The 20,828-nt window shown below is 46.9% G+C and overlaps 1 protein-coding gene across 1 annotated transcript in view; it reads left to right on the forward strand.

Annotated features, from left to right (window-relative positions):
• The window catches only part of LOC129847419 (vascular endothelial growth factor receptor 3-like), a 67,745-nt gene that overhangs the window by 22,383 nt on the left and 24,534 nt on the right, over nt 1–20,828 (forward strand). The window contains exons 5-8 of the mRNA XM_055915210.1: nt 7,998–8,109; nt 8,256–8,355; nt 13,219–13,324; nt 18,668–18,792. Coding sequence (XP_055771185.1) covers nt 7,998–8,109; nt 8,256–8,355; nt 13,219–13,324; nt 18,668–18,792 — 443 coding nt within the window. The remainder of the gene's footprint in view (nt 1–7,997; nt 8,110–8,255; nt 8,356–13,218; nt 13,325–18,667; nt 18,793–20,828) is intronic.

Consider the following 20,828-nt stretch of genomic DNA (forward strand, 5'->3'; position numbering starts at 1 on the left):
GTGTCAAGTAATTATCTTTTTGTTTTCTCATGATTTGGTTGGGTCTAATCGTGCTGTTGTCCTGGGGCTCTGTGGGGTGTGTTTGTGTTTGTGAACAGAGCCCTAGGACCAGCTTGCTTAGGGGACTCTTCTCCAGGTTCATCTCTCTGTAGGTGATGGCTTTGTTATGGAAGGTTTGGTAATCGCTTTATTTTAGGGGTTGTAGAATTGAACAGCTCTATTCAGGATTTTGTTAATTAACTGTGATGGGATTAATTCTGCTCTGCATGCATTATTTGGTGTTTTACCTTGTACACAGAGATTTTTTATTTTTTTTATTCTTTATGCAGAGTCTCAATTTGGTGTTTGTCCCATTTTGTGAATTCTTGGTTGGTGAACGGACCCCAGACCTCACAACCATGAAGGACAATGGGTTCTACAACTGATTCAAGTATTTTTTGCCAGATTGTATTTTAAATGTTATGTTCCTTGTGATGGCATAGAAGGCCCTTCTTGCCTTGTCTCAGCTCTTTCACAGCTTTGTGGAAGTTACCTGTGGCGCTGATGTTTAGGCCGAGGTACGTATAGGTTTTTGTGTGCTCCAGGGCAACAGTGTCTAGATGGAATTTGTATTTGTTGTCTTGGCAACTAGACCTTTTCTGGAACACCATTGTTTTTGTCTTATTGAGATTTACTGTCAGGGCCCAGGTCTGACAGCATCTGTGCAGAAGATCTAGGTGCTGCTGTAGGCCCTCCTTGGTTGGGGACAGAAGCACCAGATCATCAGCAAACAGGAGACATTTGACTTCAGATTCTAGTAGGGTGAGGCCGGGTGCTGCAGACTGTTCTAGTAGGGTGAGGCCCGGTGCTGCAGACTGTTCTAGTAGGGGGAGGCCGGGTGCTGCAGACTGTTCTAGTAGGGGGAGGCCGGGTGCTGCAGACTGTTCTAGTAGGGGGAGGCCGGGTGCTGCAGACTGTTCTAGTAGGGGGAGGCCGGGTGCTGCAGACTGTTCTAGTAGGGTGAGGCCGGGTGCTGCAGACTGTTCTAGTAGGGTGAGGCCGGGTGCTGCAGACTGTTCTAGTAGGGTGAGGCCGGGTGCGGCAGACTGTTCTAGTAGGGTGAGGCCCGGTGCTGCAGACTGTTCTAGTAGGGTGAGGCCGGGTGCTGCAGACTGTTCTAGTAGGGTGAGGCCGGGTGCTGCAGACTGTTCTAGTAGGGTGAGGCCGGGTGCTGCAGACTGTTCTAGTAGGGTGAGGTGCTGCAGACTGTTCTAGTAGGGTGAGGCCGGGTGCTGCAGACTGTTCTAGTAGGGTGAGGCCGGGTGCTGCAGACTGTTCTAGTAGGGTGAGGCCGGGTGCTGCAGACTGGTCTAGTAGGGTGAGGCCGGGTGCTGCAGACTGTTCTAGTAGGGTGAGGCCGGGTGCTGCAGACTGTTCTAGTAGGGTGAGGCCGGGTGCTGCAGACTGGTCTAGTAGGGTGAGGTGCTGCAGACTGTTCTAGTAGGGTGAGGCCGGGTGCTGCAGACTGTTCTAGTAGGGTGAGGTGCTGCAGACTGGTCTAGTAGGGTGAGGCCAGGTGCTGCAGACTGTTCTAGTAGGGTGAGGCCGGGTGCTGCAGACTGGTCTAGTAGGGTGAGGCCAGGTGCTGCAGACTGTTCTAGTAGGGTGAGGCCGGGTGCTGCAGACTGTTCTAGTGGGGTGAGGCCGGGTGCTGCAGACTGGTCTAGTAGGGTGAGGCCGGGTGCTGCAGACTGGTCTAGTAGGGTGAGGCCGGGTGCTGCAGACTGTTCTAGTAGTGTGAGGCTGGGTGCTGCAGACTGGTCTAGTAGGGTGAGGCCGGGTGCTGCAGACTGGTCTAGTAGGGTGAGGCCGGGTGCTGCAGACTGTTCTAGTAGGGTGAGGCCGGGTGCTGCAGACTGGTCTAGTAGAGTGAGGCCGGGTGCTGCAGACTGTTCTAGTAGGGTGAGGCCGGGTGCTGCAGACTGTTCTAGTAGGGTGAGGCCGGGTGCTGCAGACTGGTCTAGTAGGGTGAGGCCGGGTGCTGCAGACTGTTCTAGTAGGGTGAGGCCGGGTGCTGCAGACTGGTCTAGTAGGGTGAGGCCGGGTGCTGCAGACTGTTCTAGTAGGGTGAGGCCGGGTGCTGCAGACTGTTCTAGTAGGGTGAGGCCGGGTGCTGCAGACTGGTCTAGTAGGGTGAGGCCGGGTGCTGCAGACTGGTCTAGTAGGGTGAGGCCGTGTGCTGCAGACTGGTCTAGTAGGGTGAGGCCGGGTGCTGCAGACTGGTCTAGTAGGGTGAGGTGCTGCAGACTGGTCTAGTAGGGTGAGGCCGGGTGCTGCAGACTGGTCTAGTAGGGTGAGGCCGGGTGCTGCAGACTGGTCTAGTAGGGTGAGGTGCTGCAGACTGGTCTAGTAGGGTGAGGCCGGGTGCTGCAGACTGTTCTAGTAGGGTGAGGCCGGGTGCTGCAGACTGGTCTAGTAGGGTGAGGCCGGGTGCTGCAGACTGTTCTAGTAGGGTGAGGTGCTGCAGACTGTTCTAGTAGGGTGAGGCCTGGTGCTGCAGACTGTTCTAGTAGGGTGAGGCCGGGTGCTGCAGACTGTTCTAGTAGGGTGAGGTGCTGCAGACTGTTCTAGTAGGGTGAGGCCTGGTGCTGCAGACTGTTCTAGTAGGGTGAGGCCGGGTGCTGCAGACTGTTCTAGTAGGGTGAGGCCGGGTGCTGCAGACTGGTCTAGTAGGGTGAGGCCGGGTGCTGCAGACTGTTCTAGTAGGGTGAGGCTGGGTGCTGCAGACTGGTCTAGTAGGGTGAGGCCGGGTGCTGCAGACTGGTCTAGTAGGGTGAGGCCGGGTGCTGCAGACTGTTCTAGTAGGGTGAGGCCGGGTGCTGCAGACTGTTCTAGTAGAGTGAGGCCGGGTGCTGCAGACTGGTCTAGTAGGGTGAGGCCGGGTACTGCAGACTGGTCTAGTAGGGTGAGGCCGGGTGCTGCAGACTGGTCTAGTAGGGTGAGGCCGGGTGCTGCAGACTGTTCTAGTAGGGTGAGGCCTGGTGCTTCAGACTGTTCTAGTAGGGTGAGGCGCTGCAGACTGGTCTAGTAGGGTGAGGCCGGGCGCTGCAGACTGTTCTAGTAGGGTGAGGCCTGGTGCTTCAGACTGTTCTAGTAGGGTGAGGCGCTGCAGACTGTTCTAGTAGGGTGAGGCCGGGTGCTGCAGACTGGTCTAGTAGGGTGAGGCCGGGTGCTGCAGACTGTTCTAGTAGGGTGAGGCCGGGTGCTGCAGACTGTTCTAGTAGGGTGAGGCCGGGTGCTGCAGACTGTTCTAGTAGGGTGAGGCCGGGTGCTGCAGACTGGTCTAGTAGGGTGAGGCCGGGTGCTGTAGACTGTTCTAGTAGGGTGAGGCCGGGTGCTGCAGACTGTTCTAGTAGGGTGAGGCCGGGTGCTGTAGACTGTTCTAGTAGGGTGAGGCCGGGTGCTGCAGACTGGTCTAGTAGGGTGAGGCCGGGTGCTGTAGACTGTTCTAGTAGGGTGAGGTGCTGCAGACTTGTCTAGTAGGGTGAGGCCGGGTGCTGCAGACTGTTCTAGTAGGGTGAGGCCTGGTGCTGCAGACTGGTCTAGTAGGGTGAGGTGCTGCAGACTGTTCTAGTAGGGTGAGGTGCTGCAGACTGTTCTAGTAGGGTGAGGTGATGCAGACTGTTCTAGTAGGGTGAGGCCGGGTGCTGCAGACTGGTCTAGTAGGGTGAGGCCGGGTGCTGCAGACTGGTCTAGTAGGGTGAGGCCGGGTGCTGCAGACTGTTCTAGTAGGGTGAGGCCGGGTGCTGCAGACTGGTCTAGTAGGGTGAGGCCTGGTGCTGCAGACTGTTCTAGTAGGGTGAGGCCGGGTGCTGCAGACTGTTCTAGTAGGGTGAGGCCGGGTGCTGCAGACTGGTCTAGTAGGGTGAGGCCGGGTGCTGCAGACTGGTCTAGTAGGGTGAGGCCGGGTGCTGCAGACTGTTCTAGTAGGGTGAGGTGCTGCAGACTGGTCTAGTAGGGTGAGGCCGGGTGCTGCAGACTGGTCTAGTAGGGTGAGGCCGGGTGCTGCAGACTGGTCTAGTAGGGTGAGGTGCTGCAGACTGGTCTAGTAGGGTGAGGCCAGGTGCTGCAGACTGTTCTAGTAGGGCGAGGCCGGGTGCTGCAGACTGGTCTAGTAGGGTGAGGCCGGGTGCTGCAGACTGTTCTAGTAGGGTGAGGCCGGGTGCTGCAGACTGGTCTAGTAGGGTGAGGCCGGGTGCTGCAGACTGGTCTAGTAGGGTGAGGCCGGGTGCTGCAGACTGGTCTAGTAGGGTGAGGTGCTGCAGACTGTTCTAGTAGGGTGAGGCAGGGTGCTGCAGACTGTTCTAGTAGGGTGAGGCCGGGTGCTGCAGACTGGTCTAGTAGGGTGAGGTGCTGCAGACTGTTCTAGTAGGGTGAGGCCGGGTGCTGCAGACTGGTCTAGTAGGGGGAGGCCGGGTGCTGCAGACTGGTCTAGTAGGGTGAGGCCGTGTGCTGCAGACTGGTCTAGTAGGGTGAGGCCGGGTGCTGCAGACTGTTCTAGTAGGGTGAGGTGCTGCAGACTGGTCTAGTAGGGTGAGGCCGGGTGCTGCAGACTGTTCTAGTAGGGTGAGGCCGGGTGCTGCAGACTGGTCTAGTAGGGTGAGGCCGGGTGCTGCAGACTGTTCTAGTAGGGTGAGGTGCTGCAGACTGGTCTAGTAGGGTGAGGCCGGGTGCTGCAGACTGTTCTAGTAGGGTGAGGCCGGGTGCTGCAGACTGGTCTAGTAGGGTGAGGCCGGGTGCTGCAGACTGTTCTAGTAGGGTGAGGTGCTGCAGACTGGTCTAGTAGGGTGAGGCCGGGTGCTGCAGACTGGTCTAGTAGGGTGAGGCCGGGTGCTGCAGACTGGTCTAGTAGGGTGAGGCCGGGTGCTGCAGACTGGTCTAGTAGGGTGAGGCCTGGTGCTGCAGAATGTTCTAGTAGGGTGAGGTGCTGCAGACTGGTCTAGTAGGGTGAGGCCGGGTGCTGCAGACTGGTCTAGTAGGGTGAGGTGCTGCAGACTGGTCTAGTAGGGTGAGGCAGACTGTTCTAGTAGGGTGAGGCCGGGTGCTGTAGACTGGTCTAGTAGGGTGAGGCCGGGTGCTGCAGACTGGTCTAGTAGGGTGAGACCGGGTGCTGCAGACTGTTCTAGTAGGGTGAGGCCGGGTGCTGCAGACTGGTCTAGTAGGGTGAGGTGCTGCAGACTGTTCTAGTAGGGTGAGGCCGGGTGCTGCAGACTGTTCTAGTAGGGTGAGGCCGGGTGCTGCAGACTGTTCTAGTAGGGTGAGGCCGGGTGCTGCAGACTGTTCTAGTAGGGTGAGGCCGGGTGCTGCAGACTGTTCTAGTAGGGTGAGGCCGGGTGCTGCAGACTATTCTAGTAGGGTGAGGCCGGGTGCTGCAGACTGTTCTAGTAGGGTGAGGCCGGGTGCTGCAGACTGGTCTAGTAGGGTGAGGCCTGGTGCTGCAGACTGTTCTAGTAGGGTGAGGCCGGGTGCTGCAGACTGTTCTAGTAGGGTGAGGCCGGGTGCTGCAGACTGGTCTAGTAGGGTGAGGCCGGGTGCTGCAGACTGTTCTAGTAGGGTGAGGCCGGGTGCTGCAGACTGGTCTAGTAGGGTGAGGCCGGGTGCTGCAGACTGGTCTAGTAATGTGAGGCCGGGTGCTGCAGACTGTTCTAGTAGGGTGAGGCCGGGTGCTGCAGACTGGTCTAGTAGGGTGAGGCCGGGTGCTGCAGACTGTTCTAGTAGGGTGAGGCCGGGTGCTGCAGACTGGTCTAGTAGGGTGAGGCCGGGTGCTGCAGACTGTTCTAGTAGGGTGAGGCCGGGTGCTGCAGACTGTTCTAGTAGGGTGAGGCCGTGTGCTGCAGACTGTTCTAGTAGGGTGAGGCCGGGTGCTGCAGACTGTTCTAGTAGGGTGAGGTGCTGCAGACTGTTCTAGTAGAGTGAGGCCGGGTGCTGCAGACTGTTCTAGTAGGGTGAGGCCGGGTGCTGCAGACTGTTCTAGTAGGGTGAGGCCGGGTGCTGCAGACTGTTCTAGTAGGGTGAGGCCGGGTGCAGCAGACTGGTCTAGTAGGGTGAGGCCGGGTGCTGCAGACTGTTCTAGTAGGGTGAGGCCGGGTGCTGCAGACTGTTCTAGTAGGGTGAGGCCGGGTGCTGCAGACTGTTCTAGTAGGGTGAGGTGCTGCAGACTGTTCTAGTAGGGTGAGGCCTGGTGCTGCAGACTGGTCTAGTAGGGTGAGGCCGGGTGCTGCAGACTGTTCTAGTAGGGTGCTGCAGACTGGTCTAGTAGGGTGAGGCCGGGTGCTGCAGACTGTTCTAGTAGGGTGAGGCCGGGTGCTGCAGACTGTTCTAGTAGGGTGAGGCCGGGTGCTGCAGACTGGTCTAGTAGGGTGAGGCCGGGTGCTGCAGACTGTTCTAGTAGGGTGAGGCCTGGTGCTGCAGACTGGTCTAGTAGGGTGAGGCCGGGTGCTGCAGACTGTTCTAGTAGGGTGAGGCCTGGTGCTGCAGACTGTTCTAGTAGGGTGAGGCCGGGTGCTGCAGACTGTTCTAGTAGGGTGAGGCCTGGTGCTGCAGACTGTTCTAGTAGGGTGAGGCCGGGTGCTGCAGACTGTTCTAGTAGGGTGAGGCCGGGTGCTGCTGTCACCTCCAGGCAGGTGTTTGTCCCCTGTGTGCTGAGGGTGTTAGGTTCGTGTCCAGTTCAGGCATTTAGGTCGCCACAGACTAGTACATGTCCCTGGGCCTGGAAATGATTGATTTCCCCCTCCAGGATGGAGAAGCTGTCTTCATTAAAGTATGGGGATTCTAGTGGGGGGATATAGGTAGCACACAGGAGGACATTTTTCTCTGTTGAGATCATTTCCTTTTGAATTTCTAGCCAAATGTAAAATGTTCCTGTTTTGATTAATTTATTAGAGTGGGTTAGGTCTGCTCTGTACCAAATTAGCATTCCCCCTGAGTCTCTTCCCTGTTTCACACCTGGTAGTTTGGTGGATGGGACTACCAGCTCTCTGCAACCTAGAGTGCAACCAGTGGGTCCGTCTCCTCTATACCACCCACCTGGTAGTGTGGTGGATGGGACTACCAGCTCTCTGTAACCTAGAGGTCAACCAGTGGGTCCGTCTCCTCTATACCACCCACCTGGTAGTGTGGTGGATGGGACTACCAGCTCTCTGTAACCTAGAGGGCAACCAGTGGGTCCATCTCCTCTGTACCATGTTTCTTGTAGGATGACAATATCTGTATTTCTGATATCTTTGATGAAGTCTGGGTTCCTGCTCTTTAGGCCAAAGGCAGATGACCTCAGGCCTTGGATATTCCAGGATGAGATAGTGAAGGTTTTGTGTTCCATAAAGTGTCCAATGTTGTTAGTCGTGTGGTTTGGCCTCAGACCAGTAAGTGTGAGCAGAGCCTGCTGAGCATCTGATACATGCCATTGGCTTGGGCTAGTCTAAGAGTGGGGGTCTGTTTTGCCTCCTCACGGCCTGGGCGTATGTCTGACTTTCATGTTGAAGCCCTCTTTGTGGGAGTGGGGGGCACTCTCTCTCTCTCCCCCCCCCCCCCCCTCTCTCTCTCTGTCTCCTTTCCCTCTCAATAAATACATTTCATGTTATGTCTATATACAGTGTTGTAATGATGTGCAAATACTTAAAGTACAAAAGGGAAAATAAATAAACATATATATTGGTTGTATTTACCTCTCTCCCGCCCATTCTCTCCCCCCGTCTCTCTCCTTTCTCTCTCTCTCTTTCTCCTTTCCCTCTATCTCTCTTCTCTCTCTCTCTCTCTCCCCTGTCTCTCTCCTTTCTCTCTCTCTCTTTCTCCTTTCCCTCTATCTCTCTTCTCTCTCTCTCTCCCCCCCCGTCTCTCTCCTTTCTCTCTCTCTCTTTCTCCTTTCCCTCTATCTCTCTTCTCTCTCTCTCTCTCTCCCCTGTCTCTCTCTCCTCTCTCTCTTTCCCCCCCTGTCTCTCTCCTCTCTCTCTCTCTCTCAGGCCCGTCTGCCACTGAAGTGGATGGCTCCAGAGAGTATCTTTGACAAGGTTTACACCAGCCAGTCTGACGTCTGGTCCTTTGGTGTTCTACTCTGGGAGATCTTCTCTCTGGGTGAGACATTTAGGTCTTTGAGCAGGACTTACAGTCTCTCAGTGAGAGATAATGTTCTTCCCTAGTTGTATAGTTAGCCAGCCATCCACCCTGAAAGACAGACAGACAGACCGTATCTCTAATAACACCAGTGTTCCTCTCCTCAGGTGCATCTCCGTACCCAGGTGTCCAGATCGACGAGGACTTCTGTAAACGACTGAAAGATGGAACCAGGATGAGAGCTCCTGAAACAGCTTCCCCTGAGATGTGAGTCAACACAGATCCTAGAATAATTCACAAGATATATGTAGTTCTATAAGAGTCACTTACCCCTTCCCTACCTTGCATACATTTCATGCAAACCCAAGCACACAATATGCTAAGTAATGTAAGGTACTGTGTGCTCTGTACTCTGTAGTGGCTAGAACTACTAGTGGTTGTGTGGAGTGCAGTCTAACACTCTTTAGCCCTATTGCGTGTCTCTGTTGCCCTCTGCTGGTAGTTATGGGATCCTGCTGGCCTGTAGGATATCTCTGCTGGTAGTTATGGGATCCTGCTGGCCTGTAGGATATCTCTGCTGGTAGTTATGGGATCCTGCTGGCCTGTAGGATATCTCTGCTGGTAGTTATGGGATCCTGCTGGCCTGTAGGATATCTCTGCTGGTAGTTATGGGATCCTGCTGGCCTGTAGGATATCTCTGCTGGTAGTTATGGGATCCTGCTGGCCTGTAGGATATCTCTGCTGGTAGTTATGGGATCCTGCTGGCCTGTAGGATATCTCTGCTGGCCTGTAGGATATCTCTGCTGGTAGTTATGGGATCCTGCTGGCCTGTAGGATATCTCTGCTGGCCTGTAGGATATCTCTGCTGGCCTGTAGGATATCTCTGCTGGCCTGTAGGATATCTCTGCTGGTAGTTATGGGATCCTGCTGGCCTGTAGGATATCTCTGCTGGCCTGTAGGATATCTCTGCTGGTAGTTATGGGATCCTGCTGGCCTGTAGGATATCTCTGCTGGCCTGTAGGATATCTCTGCTGGCCTGTAGGATATCTCTGCTGGCCTGTAGGATATCTCTGCTGGTAGTTATGGGATCCTGCTGGCCTGTAGGATATCTCTGCTGGCCTGTAGGATATCTCTGCTGGTAGTTATGGGATCCTGCTGGTCTGTAGGATATCTCTGCTGGTAGTTATGGGATCCTGCTGGCCTGTAGGATATCTCTGCTGGTAGTTATGGGATCCTGCTGGCCTGTAGGATATCTCTGCTGGTAGTTATGGGATCCTGCTGGCCTGTAGGATATCTCTGCTGGTAGTTATGGGATCCTGCTGGCCTGTAGGATATCTCTGCTGGTAGTTATGGGATCCTGCTGGCCTGTAGGATATCTCTGCTGGTAGTTATGGGATCCTGCTGGCCTGTAGGATATCTCTGCTGGTAGTTATGGGATCCTGCTGGCCTGTAGGATATCTCTGCTGGTAGTTATGGGATCCTGCTGGCCTGTAGGATATCTCTGCTGGTAGTTATGGGATCCTGCTGGCCTGTAGGATATCTCTGCTGGTAGTTATGGGATCCTGCTGGCCTGTAGGATATCTCTGCTGGTAGTTATGGGATCCTGCTGGCCTGTAGGATATCTCTGCTGGTAGTTATGGGATCCTGCTGGCCTGTAGGATATCTCTGCTGGTAGTTATGGGATCCTGCTGGCCTGTAGGATATCTCTGCTGGTAGTTATGGGATCCTGCTGGCCTGTAGGATATCTCTGCTGGTAGTTATGGGATCCTGCTGGCCTGTAGAATATCTCTGCTGGCCTGTAGGATATCTCTGCTGGTAGTTATGGGATCCTGCTGGCCTGTAGGATATCTCTGCTGGTAGTTATGGGATCCTGCTGGCCTGTAGGATATCTCTGCTGGTAGTTATGGGATCCTGCTGGCCTGTAGGATATCTCTGCTGGTAGTTATGGGATCCTGCTGGCCTGTAGGATATCTCTGCTGGTAGTTATGGGATCCTGCTGGCCTGTAGGATATCTCTGCTGGCCTGTAGAATATCTCTGCTGGCCTGTAGGATATCTCTGCTGGTAGTTATGGGATCCTGCTGGCCTGTAGGATATCTCTGCTGGTAGTTATGGGATCCTGCTGGCCTGTAGGATATCTCTGCTGGTAGTTATGGGATCCTGCTGGCCTGTAGGATATCTCTGCTGGCCTGTAGGATATCTCTGCTGGCCTGTAGGACATCTCTGCTGGTAGTTATGGGATCCTGCTGGCCTGTAGGATATCTCTGCTGGTAGTTATGGGATCCTGCTGGCCTGTAGGATATCTCTGCTGGTAGTTATGGGATCCTGCTGGCCTGTAGGATATCTCTGCTGGCCTGTAGGATATCTCTGCTGGCCTGTAGGATATCTCTGCTGGCCTGTAGGATATCTCTGCTGGTAGTTATGGGATCCTGCTGGCCTGTAGGATATCTCTGCTGGCCTGTAGGATATCTCTGCTGGTAGTTATGGGATCCTGCTGGTCTGTAGGATATCTCTGCTGGTAGTTATGGGATCCTGCTGGCCTGTAGGATATCTCTGCTGGTAGTTATGGGATCCTGCTGGCCTGTAGGATATCTCTGCTGGTAGTTATGGGATCCTGCTGGCCTGTAGGATATCTCTGCTGGTAGTTATGGGATCCTGCTGGCCTGTAGGATATCTCTGCTGGTAGTTATGGGATCCTGCTGGCCTGTAGGATATCTCTGCTGGTAGTTATGGGATCCTGCTGGCCTGTAGGATATCTCTGCTGGTAGTTATGGGATCCTGCTGGCCTGTAGGATATCTCTGCTGGTAGTTATGGGATCCTGCTGGCCTGTAGGATATCTCTGCTGGTAGTTATGGGATCCTGCTGGCCTGTAGGATATCTCTGCTGGTAGTTATGGGATCCTGCTGGCCTGTAGGATATCTCTGCTGGCCTGTAGAATATCTCTGCTGGCCTGTAGGATATCTCTGCTGGTAGTTATGGGATCCTGCTGGCCTGTAGGATATCTCTGCTGGTAGTTATGGGATCCTGCTGGCCTGTAGGATATCTCTGCTGGTAGTTATGGGATCCTGCTGGCCTGTAGGATATCTCTGCTGGTAGTTATGGGATCCTGCTGGCCTGTAGGATATCTCTGCTGGTAGTTATGGGATCCTGCTGGCCTGTAGGATATCTCTGCTGGCCTGTAGAATATCTCTGCTGGCCTGTAGGATATCTCTGCTGGTAGTTATGGGATCCTGCTGGCCTGTAGGATATCTCTGCTGGTAGTTATGGGATCCTGCTGGCCTGTAGGATATCTCTGCTGGTAGTTATGGGATCCTGCTGGCCTGTAGGATATCTCTGCTGGTAGTTATGGGATCCTGCTGGCCTGTAGGATATCTCTGCTGGTAGTTATGGGATCCTGCTGGCCTGTAGGATATCTCTGCTGGTAGTTATGGGATCCTGCTGGCCTGTAGGATATCTCTGCTGGCCTGTAGAATATCTCTGCTGGCCTGTAGGATATCTCTGCTGGTAGTTATGGGATCCTGCTGGCCTGTAGGATATCTCTGCTGGTAGTTATGGGATCCTGCTGGCCTGTAGGATATCTCTGCTGGTAGTTATGGGATCCTGCTGGCCTGTAGGATATCTCTGCTGGCCTGTAGGATATCTCTGCTGGCCTGTAGGATATCTCTGCTGGCCTGTAGGACATCTCTGCTGGTAGTTATGGGATCCTGCTGGCCTGTAGGATCTCTACTGGCCTGTAGGATATCTCTGCTGGCCTGTAGGATATCTCTGCTGGTAGTTATGGGATCCTGCTGGCCTGTAGGATATCTCTGCTGGTAGTTATGGGATCCTGCTGGCCTGTAGGATATCTCTGCTGGCCTGTAGGATATCTCTGCTGGCCTGTAGGATATCTCTGCTGGTAGTTATGGGATCCTGCTGGCCTGTAGGATCTCTGCTGGTAGTTATGGGATCCTGCTGGCCTGTAGGACATCTCTGCTGGTAGTTATGGGATCCTGCTGGCCTGTAGGATATCTCTGCTGGCCTGTAGGATATCTCTGCTGGCCTGTAGAATATCTCTGCCGGCCTGTAGGACATCTCTGCTGGCCTGTAGGATATCTCTGCTGGCCTGTAGGATATCTCTGCTGGTAGTTATGGGATCATGCTGGCCTGTAGGATATCTCTGCTGGCCTGTAGGATATCTCTGCTGGTAGTTATGGGATCCTGCTGGCCTGTAGGATATCTCTGCTGGTAGTTATGGGATCATGCTGGCCTGTAGGATATCTCTGCTGGCCTGTAGGATATCTCTGCTGGCCTGTAGGATATCTCTGCTGGTAGTTATGGGATCATGCTGGCCTGTAGGATATCTCTGCTGGTAGTTATGGGATCCTGCTGGCCTGTAGGATATCTCTGCTGGTAGTTATGGGATCATGCTGGCCTGTAGGATATCTCTGCTGGCCTGTAGGATATCTCTGCTGGCCTGTAGGATATCTCTGCTGGTAGTTATGGGATCATGCTGGCCTGTAGGATATCTCTGCTGGTAGTTATGGGATCATGCTGGCCTGTAGGATATCTCTGCTGGCCTGTAGGATATCTCTGCTGGCCTGTAGGATATCTCTGCTGGTAGTTATGGGATCATGCTGGCCTGTAGGATATCTCTGCTGGCCTGTAGGATATCTCTGCTGGCCTGTAGGATATCTCTGCTGGTAGTTATGGGATCCTGCTGGCCTGTAGGATATCTCTGCTGGCCTGTAGGATATCTCTGCTGGCCTGTAGGATATCTCTGCTGGTAGTTATGGGATCATGCTGGCCTGTAGGATATCTCTGCTGGCCTGTAGGATATCTCTGCTGGCCTGTAGGATATCTCTGCTGGTAGTTATGGGATCATGCTGGCCTGTAGGATATCTCTGCTGGCCTGTAGGATATCTCTGCTGGCCTGTAGGATATCTCTGCTGGTAGTTATGGGATCCTGCTGGCCTGTAGGATATCTCTGCTGGCCTGTAGGATATCTCTGCTGGTAGTTATGGGATCCTGCTGGCCTGTAGGATATCTCTGATGGCCTGTAGGATCTCTGCTGGTAGTTATGGGATCCTGCTGGCCTGTAGGACATCTCTTTGCTGTAACATGTTGCTGTGTGTCTGTGTGTCTCTCTTCGTAGCTATGGTATAATGCTGGCCTGCTGGCAGGGCGAGCCCCGGGAGAGACCTACCTTCCAAGCTCTGGTAGATATCCTGGGAGACCTACTACAGGACAACAGCCTACCAGTAAGACACCGAGAGGTTTTAACCTATCCAGTCATGTCTGATCTGTCAACATTGAAGTCATAGTGGCCATTTCTGTAGGAATAAAGGTTATGTTGTTTAAAATTGATTATAAACCGTGTAGTTTGAGTCCTGGATGTTGATTGGCTGAAAGCCTTGGTATGTCAGACAATATATCACGGTATGATGCTAAATGACTTGTGTACTGTCCTAATTACGTTGGGTAAAACATTTATAATAGCAATAAAGCACCTCAGGGGTTTGTGATATATGACTAATATACCACGGCTAAGACATCCAGGCACTCCGTGTTGCGTCGTGCCAAGAAGAGCCCTTGGCAGTGGTATATTGGTCATATAAACCACCCCCTCGGGCATTATTGCTTAAACAAGATGTGTGTGTTACATGTCTGTGTTTCCCGTTCTATAGGATGGTAATGACTAACTGATATTATATTCTATAGGATGGTAATGACTAACTGATATTATATTCTATAGGATGGTAATGACTAACTGATATTATATTCTGTAGGATGGTAATTACTATTATATTCTGTAGGATGGTAATTACTATTATATTCTGTAGGATGGTAATTACTATTATATTCTGTAGGATGGTAATTACTATTATATTCTGTAGGATGGTAATTACTATTATATTCTGTAGGATGGTAATGACTAACTGATATTATATTCTATAGGATGGTAATGACTAACTGATATTATATTCTGTAGGATGGTAATGACTAACTGATATTATATTCTGTAGGATGGTAATGACTAACTGATATTATATTCTGTAGGATGGTAATGACTAACTGATAATTGGCATATATATTTCTCTTACAGAATTTCCACGTGGGCGAGGATATTGGAAATTTAATCAAAGTCTACTAGATGATAAATTGTTTAGAACTAGGACAGAAGATTTTATAACTGACTTTTTCAGACATAACATAGGTACAGCAGATCCCCTTATTGTATGGGACACTTTTAAGTGTGCCTTTAGAGGCCATGCAATTCAGTACTCATCTATAAAACAAAAGCAATTTAGATCAAAAGAGTCCATATTAACAAAGGAAATTGAAGGACTAACAGTACAGTTAGATAGCAATAAAAACGGTACCATAGAGGCACAGAATTATTTAGAGGAAAAACAAAAAGAAATGGAGGAACTTATTCAAGAAAGATCCAGTGTAATATATTATAAAAATAAAGCGAACTGGATGGAATATGGGGAAAAATGCACCAAATTCTTTTTCAATCTTCAATATAGAAATGCTACCAAAAAAAATGTATTAAAACTTGTGACAAATGATGGAGTCACGCATGATTCACCAAATGATATTTTGAAAGAGGAAGTAAAGTACTTTAAGAATATGTTTTCGTTTCAGGCTCCTCCATCTCCACTAACTGAAACTAATTGTATGGATTTTTTTCCTATTAATAATGTAAAATTAACATCTGAACAGAAAGACTCATGTGAAGGCCAAATTACAGAGGAGGAACTGCTTGTTGCAATTGGGGCCTTTAAAGATGGGAAAACTCCAGGGCTGGATGGCATACCAGTGGAAGTATACAAAACGTTTTTTGATATACTCAAAGGACCATTATTAACTTGTTTTAACCACTCCTATATAAATGGTAGATTATCAGACACACAACAAGAAGGTCTGATATCGTTATTACTGAAACAGGACCCAAGTGGTATATATAAAGATCCAGTCCAATTAAAAAATTGGAGACCTCTTACACTTCAGTGTTGTGATGCAAAAATCCTAGCAAAATGCTTGGCGCATAGAATAAAAAAAGTTTTGTCAGATATTATTCATCCTAATCAGACAGGTTTTTTACATGGACGATACATTGGAGATAATATAAGGCAAGTACTGGAAACAATAGAACACTATGAGATATCGGGGACACCAGGCCTGGTTTTCATAGCTGATTTTGAAAAGGCTTTTGATAAAGTACGACTGGAGTTTATATATAAATGCCTAGAATATTTCAATTTTGGGGAATCTCTTATAAAATGGGTTAAAATTATGTATAGTAACCCTAGGTGTAAAATAGTAAATAATGGCTACATCTCAGAAAGTTTTAAACTATCTAGAGGAGTAAAACAAGGTTGTCCACTATCGGCATATCTATTTATTATTGCCATCGAAATGTTAGCTGTTAAAATTAGATCAAACATTAATATTAAAGGATTAGAAATCCATGGCTTAAAAACTAAGGTGTCATTGTACGCTGATGATTCATGTTTTCTTTTAAAACCACAACTAGAGTCTCTCCAGGGCCTCATAGAGGATCTAGATACCTTTGCTATCCTCTCTGGATTAAAACCAAATTATGATAAATGTACCATATTACGTATTGGATCACTAAAAAATACACATTTTATATTGCCATGTAGTTTACCAATTAAATGGTCTGACGGAGATGTGGACATACTCGGTATAAAAATCCCAAAAGAAAGAAATGATCTCACTCCAATAAATTTTTATAGAAAGTTAGCAAAAATAGATAAGATCTTGCTACCATGGAAAGGAAAATACCTGTCTATTTGTGGAAAAATCACCCTAATTAACTCTTTAGTCATATCACAGTTTACCTATTTGCTTATGGTTTTACCTACACCTAGTGACCTGTTTTTTAAATTATATGAACAAAAAATATTCAATTTTATTTGGAACGGCAAGCCAGATAAAATTAAAAGGGCCTATTTATATAACGAATATGAATTCGGAGGGCAGAAATTATTAAATATTAAAGCATTAGACCTCTCACTAAAGGCATCGGTCATACAAAAGTTATACTTAAATCCAAACTGGTTCTCTAGTAAACTGGTACGAATGTCTCATCCTATGTTCAAGAAGGGCCTTTTTCCCTTTATTCAGATTACACCTGCTCATTTTCGGTTGTTTGAAAAGGAAATGATCTCCAAAATATCCTTATTCTTTAAACAAGCCTTAGAAAGTTGGTTGCAATTTCAGTTTAATCCACCTGAAAGGACGGAACAAATAGTACAACAAATATTGTGGTTAAATTCAAATATAATAATTGATAAAAAAACTGTATTTATCGAAGAAATGTTTAAAAAAGGTATAATTTTTGTGAATGATATCATAAATAGGACTGGTGGAGTTATGTCACACATGCAGCTAACACAGACATATGGAAAAGTCTGCTCTACCCAAAATTACAACCAATTAATTGCAGCATTACCACAAAAATGGAAGAGGCAAGTAGAAGGGGAAAAAAGTAAGGAACTTGTATGTCGGCCTTATATTAAAGAACAAAAATGGTTAAAGAAAAGTGTGATAAATAAAAACATATACCAATTTAATTTAAGGACCAAAAAACTAACAGCTGTGCCATACAAATTGCAAAATAGTTGGGAAGAGATTTTCGATGTACCCATTCCATGGCACATGGTTTATGAATTGATACGCAAAACAACGCCGGATTCAAAACTTCGAATTTTTCAATATAAATTACTGTACAAAATTCTTGCAACTAATAGAATGTTATATATATGGGGTATACAATCTTCCCAGCTCTGCAGATTCTGCTGTGAGGAGGCAGAGTCATTAGATCATTTATTTTGGTATTGTCCATATGTAGCTCGTTTTTGGTCACAGGTCCAGGAATGGCTGAAGAATTGCAACATTTGCCTAAAACTAACGCTACAGATAGCAATACTGGGGGATTTGAAAAGCCATAGTCAATCAATCAATAATATAATAATTATTTTGGCAAAGATGTTTATTTTTAATTTACAATCTGTAGAAGCTATGAGAATAGGAAGGTTCAGGTCTTTTGTGAAGCATCACAGCACAGTTGAGAAATATATGGCAAATAGAAATCCGAAATGGATGATGTTGGAAGATAGATGGGAGGGGTTGGGTGGAGCTGAAGGGTGGGACTAATAACAAGATAAACAATATAGGGCATACGGGATCTGTGAAATGTGTATAGGTGCGGAGCTTTTGTGAAATAGCACAGTTACAAGTGGAAATAAAATTGGATGGACAACAGAAATAGAGGAAGGACTAAGAACAAATAAGAGAGAACTATTGTAAAGTGGACTGTGTCTGTAAGATAGGTATAAGATGTAGAAATTGAAGGTAAAAGCAGAAGTGTTTATAAGTTTACTCCAATTGGGGGATTGGTGGTAGGGTCGCGGGGAATAATAATAAAGGCATATTCTTTAAAAAAGTATGTATGTCTATATAGGTATGTGTATGTATATATGTGTATATGTATGCATACGTGTATGGATATATATATTTACCCCAAAAAATATGGGGGAATGGAAATGATGCAGACAATTACATTGGAAGCAACATTCTTTCCGCAATACTAAGCTGATCCACCCCTAAAAAAAAATAAAAAAAATAAAAAATAAAAAAAAAATGACTAACTGATATTATATTCTATAGGATGGTAATGACTAACTGATATTATATTCTATAGGATGGTAATGACTAACTGATATTATATTCTATAGGATGGTAATGACTAACTGATATTATATTCTGTAGGATGGTAATGACTAACTGATATTATATTCTATAGGATGGTAATGACTAACTGATATTATATTCTGTAGGATGGTAATTACTAACTGATATTATATTCTGTAGGATGGTAATTACTATTATATTCTGTAGGATGGTAATGACTAACTGATATTATATTCTATAGGATGGTAATGACTAACTGATATTATATTCTGTAGGATGGTAATTACTAACTGATATTATATTCTGTAGGATGGTAATTACTATTATATTCTGTAGGATGGTAATGACTAACTGATATTATATTCTGTAGGATGGTAATTACTAACTGATATTATATTCTGTAGGATGGTAATTACTAACTGATATTATATTCTATAGGATGGTAATGACTAACTGATATTATATTCTGTAGGATGGTAATTACTAACTGATATTATATTCTGTAGGATGGTAATTACTATTATATTCTGTAGGATGGTAATGACTAACTGATATTATATTCTGTAGGATGGTAATTACTAACTGATATTATATTCTGTAGGATGGTAATTACTATTATATTCTGTAGGATGGTAATGACTAACTGATATTATATTCTGTAGGATGGTAATTACTATTATATTCTGTAGGATGGTAATTACTATTATATTCTATAGGATGGTAATTACTATTATATTCAGTAGGATGGTAATTACTATTATATTCTGTAGGATGGTAATTACTATTATATTCTGTAGGATGGTAATTACTATTATATTCTGTAGGATGGTAATTACTATTATATTCTGTAGGATGGTAATTACTATTATATTCTGTAGGATGGTAAGGACTACATCCCCCTGAATCCGTCCCAGAAATCGGAGGATGACAGTTTCTCTCACGCCTCATCACGAACCACTTCACAGGAGGAACTGAGACTGGCCTGTCACAGCATACCCATCAGGTACCATACTACTGTCTATATATAACACCATCAGGTACCATACTACTGTCTATATATAACACCATCAGGTACCATACTACTGTCTATATATAACACCATCAGGTACCATACTACTGTCTATATATAACACCATCAGGTACCATACTACTGTCTATAACACCATCAGGTACCATACTACTGTCTATAACACCATCAGGTACCATACTACTGTCTATAACACCATCAGGTACCATACTACTGTCTATATATAACACCATCAGGTACCATACTACTGTCTATATATAACACCATCAGGTACCATACTACTGTCTATAATACCATCAGGTACCATACTACTGTCTATAATACCATCAGGTACCATACTACTGTCTATATGAAACACAATCAGGTACCATACTACTGTCTATAACACCATCAGGTACCATACTACTGTCTATATGAAACACAATCAGGTACCATACTACTGTCTATATATAACACCATCAGGTACCATACTACTGTCTATATATAACACCATCAGGTACCATACTACTGTCTATAACACCATCAGGTACCATACTACTGTCTATATGAAACACAGTCAGGTACCATACTACTGTCTATATATAACACCATCAGGTACCATACTACTGTCTATATATAACACCATCAGGTACCATACTACTGTCTATAATACCATCAGGTACCATACTACTGTCTATAATACCATCAGGTACCATACTACTGTCTATAACACCATCAGGTACCATACTACTGTCTATATATAACACCATCAGGTACCATACTACTGTCTATATATAACACCATCAGGTACCATACTACTGTCTATAACACCATCAGGTACCATACTACTGTCTATATGAAACACAATCAGGTACCATACTACTGTCTATAACACCATCAGGTACCATACTACTGTCTATATGAAACACAATCAGGTACCATACTACTGTCTATATATAACACCATCAGGTACCATACTACTGTCTATATATAACACCATCAGGTACCATACTACTGTCTATATATAACACCATCAGGTACTAAACTACTGTCTATAACACCATCAGGTACCATACTACTGTCTATATGAAACACAGTCAGGTACCATACTACTGTCTATATATAACACCATCAGGTACCATACTACTGTCTATATATAACACCATCAGGTACCATACTACTGTCTATAATACCATCAGGTACCATACTACTGTCTATAATACCATCAGGTACCATACTACTGTCTATAACACCATCAGGTACCATACTACTGTCTATATATAACACCATCAGGTACCATACTACTGTCTATATATAACACCATCAGGTACCATACTACTGTCTATAACACCATCAGGTACCATACTACTGTCTATATGAAACACAATCAGGTACCATACTACTGTCTATAACACCATCAGGTACCATACTACTGTCTATATGAAACACAATCAGGTACCATACTACTGTCTATATATAACACCATCAGGTACCATACTACTGTCTATATATAACACCATCAGGTACCATACTACTGTCTATATATAACACCATCAGGTACTAAACTACTGTCTATAACACCATCAGGTACCATACTACTGTCTATATGAAACACAGTCAGGTACCATACTACTGTCTATATATAACACCATCAGGTACCATACTACTGTCTATAACACCATCAGGTACCATACTACTGTCTATATGAAACACAATCAGGTACCATACTACTGTCTATATATAACACCATCAGGTACCATACTACTGTCTATATATAACACCATCAGGTACCATACTACTGTCTTTAACACCATCAGGTACCATACTACTGTCTATATGAAACACAATCAGGTACCATACTACTGTCTATAACACCATCAGGTACCATACTACTATCTATATGAAACACAATCAGGTACCATACTACTGTCTATATATAACACCATCAGGTACCATACTACTGTCTATATATAACACCATCAGGTACCATACTACTGTCTATATATAACACCATCAGGTACCATACTACTGTC

The sequence above is a fragment of the Salvelinus fontinalis genome, unplaced genomic scaffold (genome assembly GCF_029448725.1).
Source record: "Salvelinus fontinalis isolate EN_2023a unplaced genomic scaffold, ASM2944872v1 scaffold_0830, whole genome shotgun sequence".
Lineage (NCBI taxonomy): Eukaryota > Metazoa > Chordata > Actinopteri > Salmoniformes > Salmonidae > Salvelinus > Salvelinus fontinalis.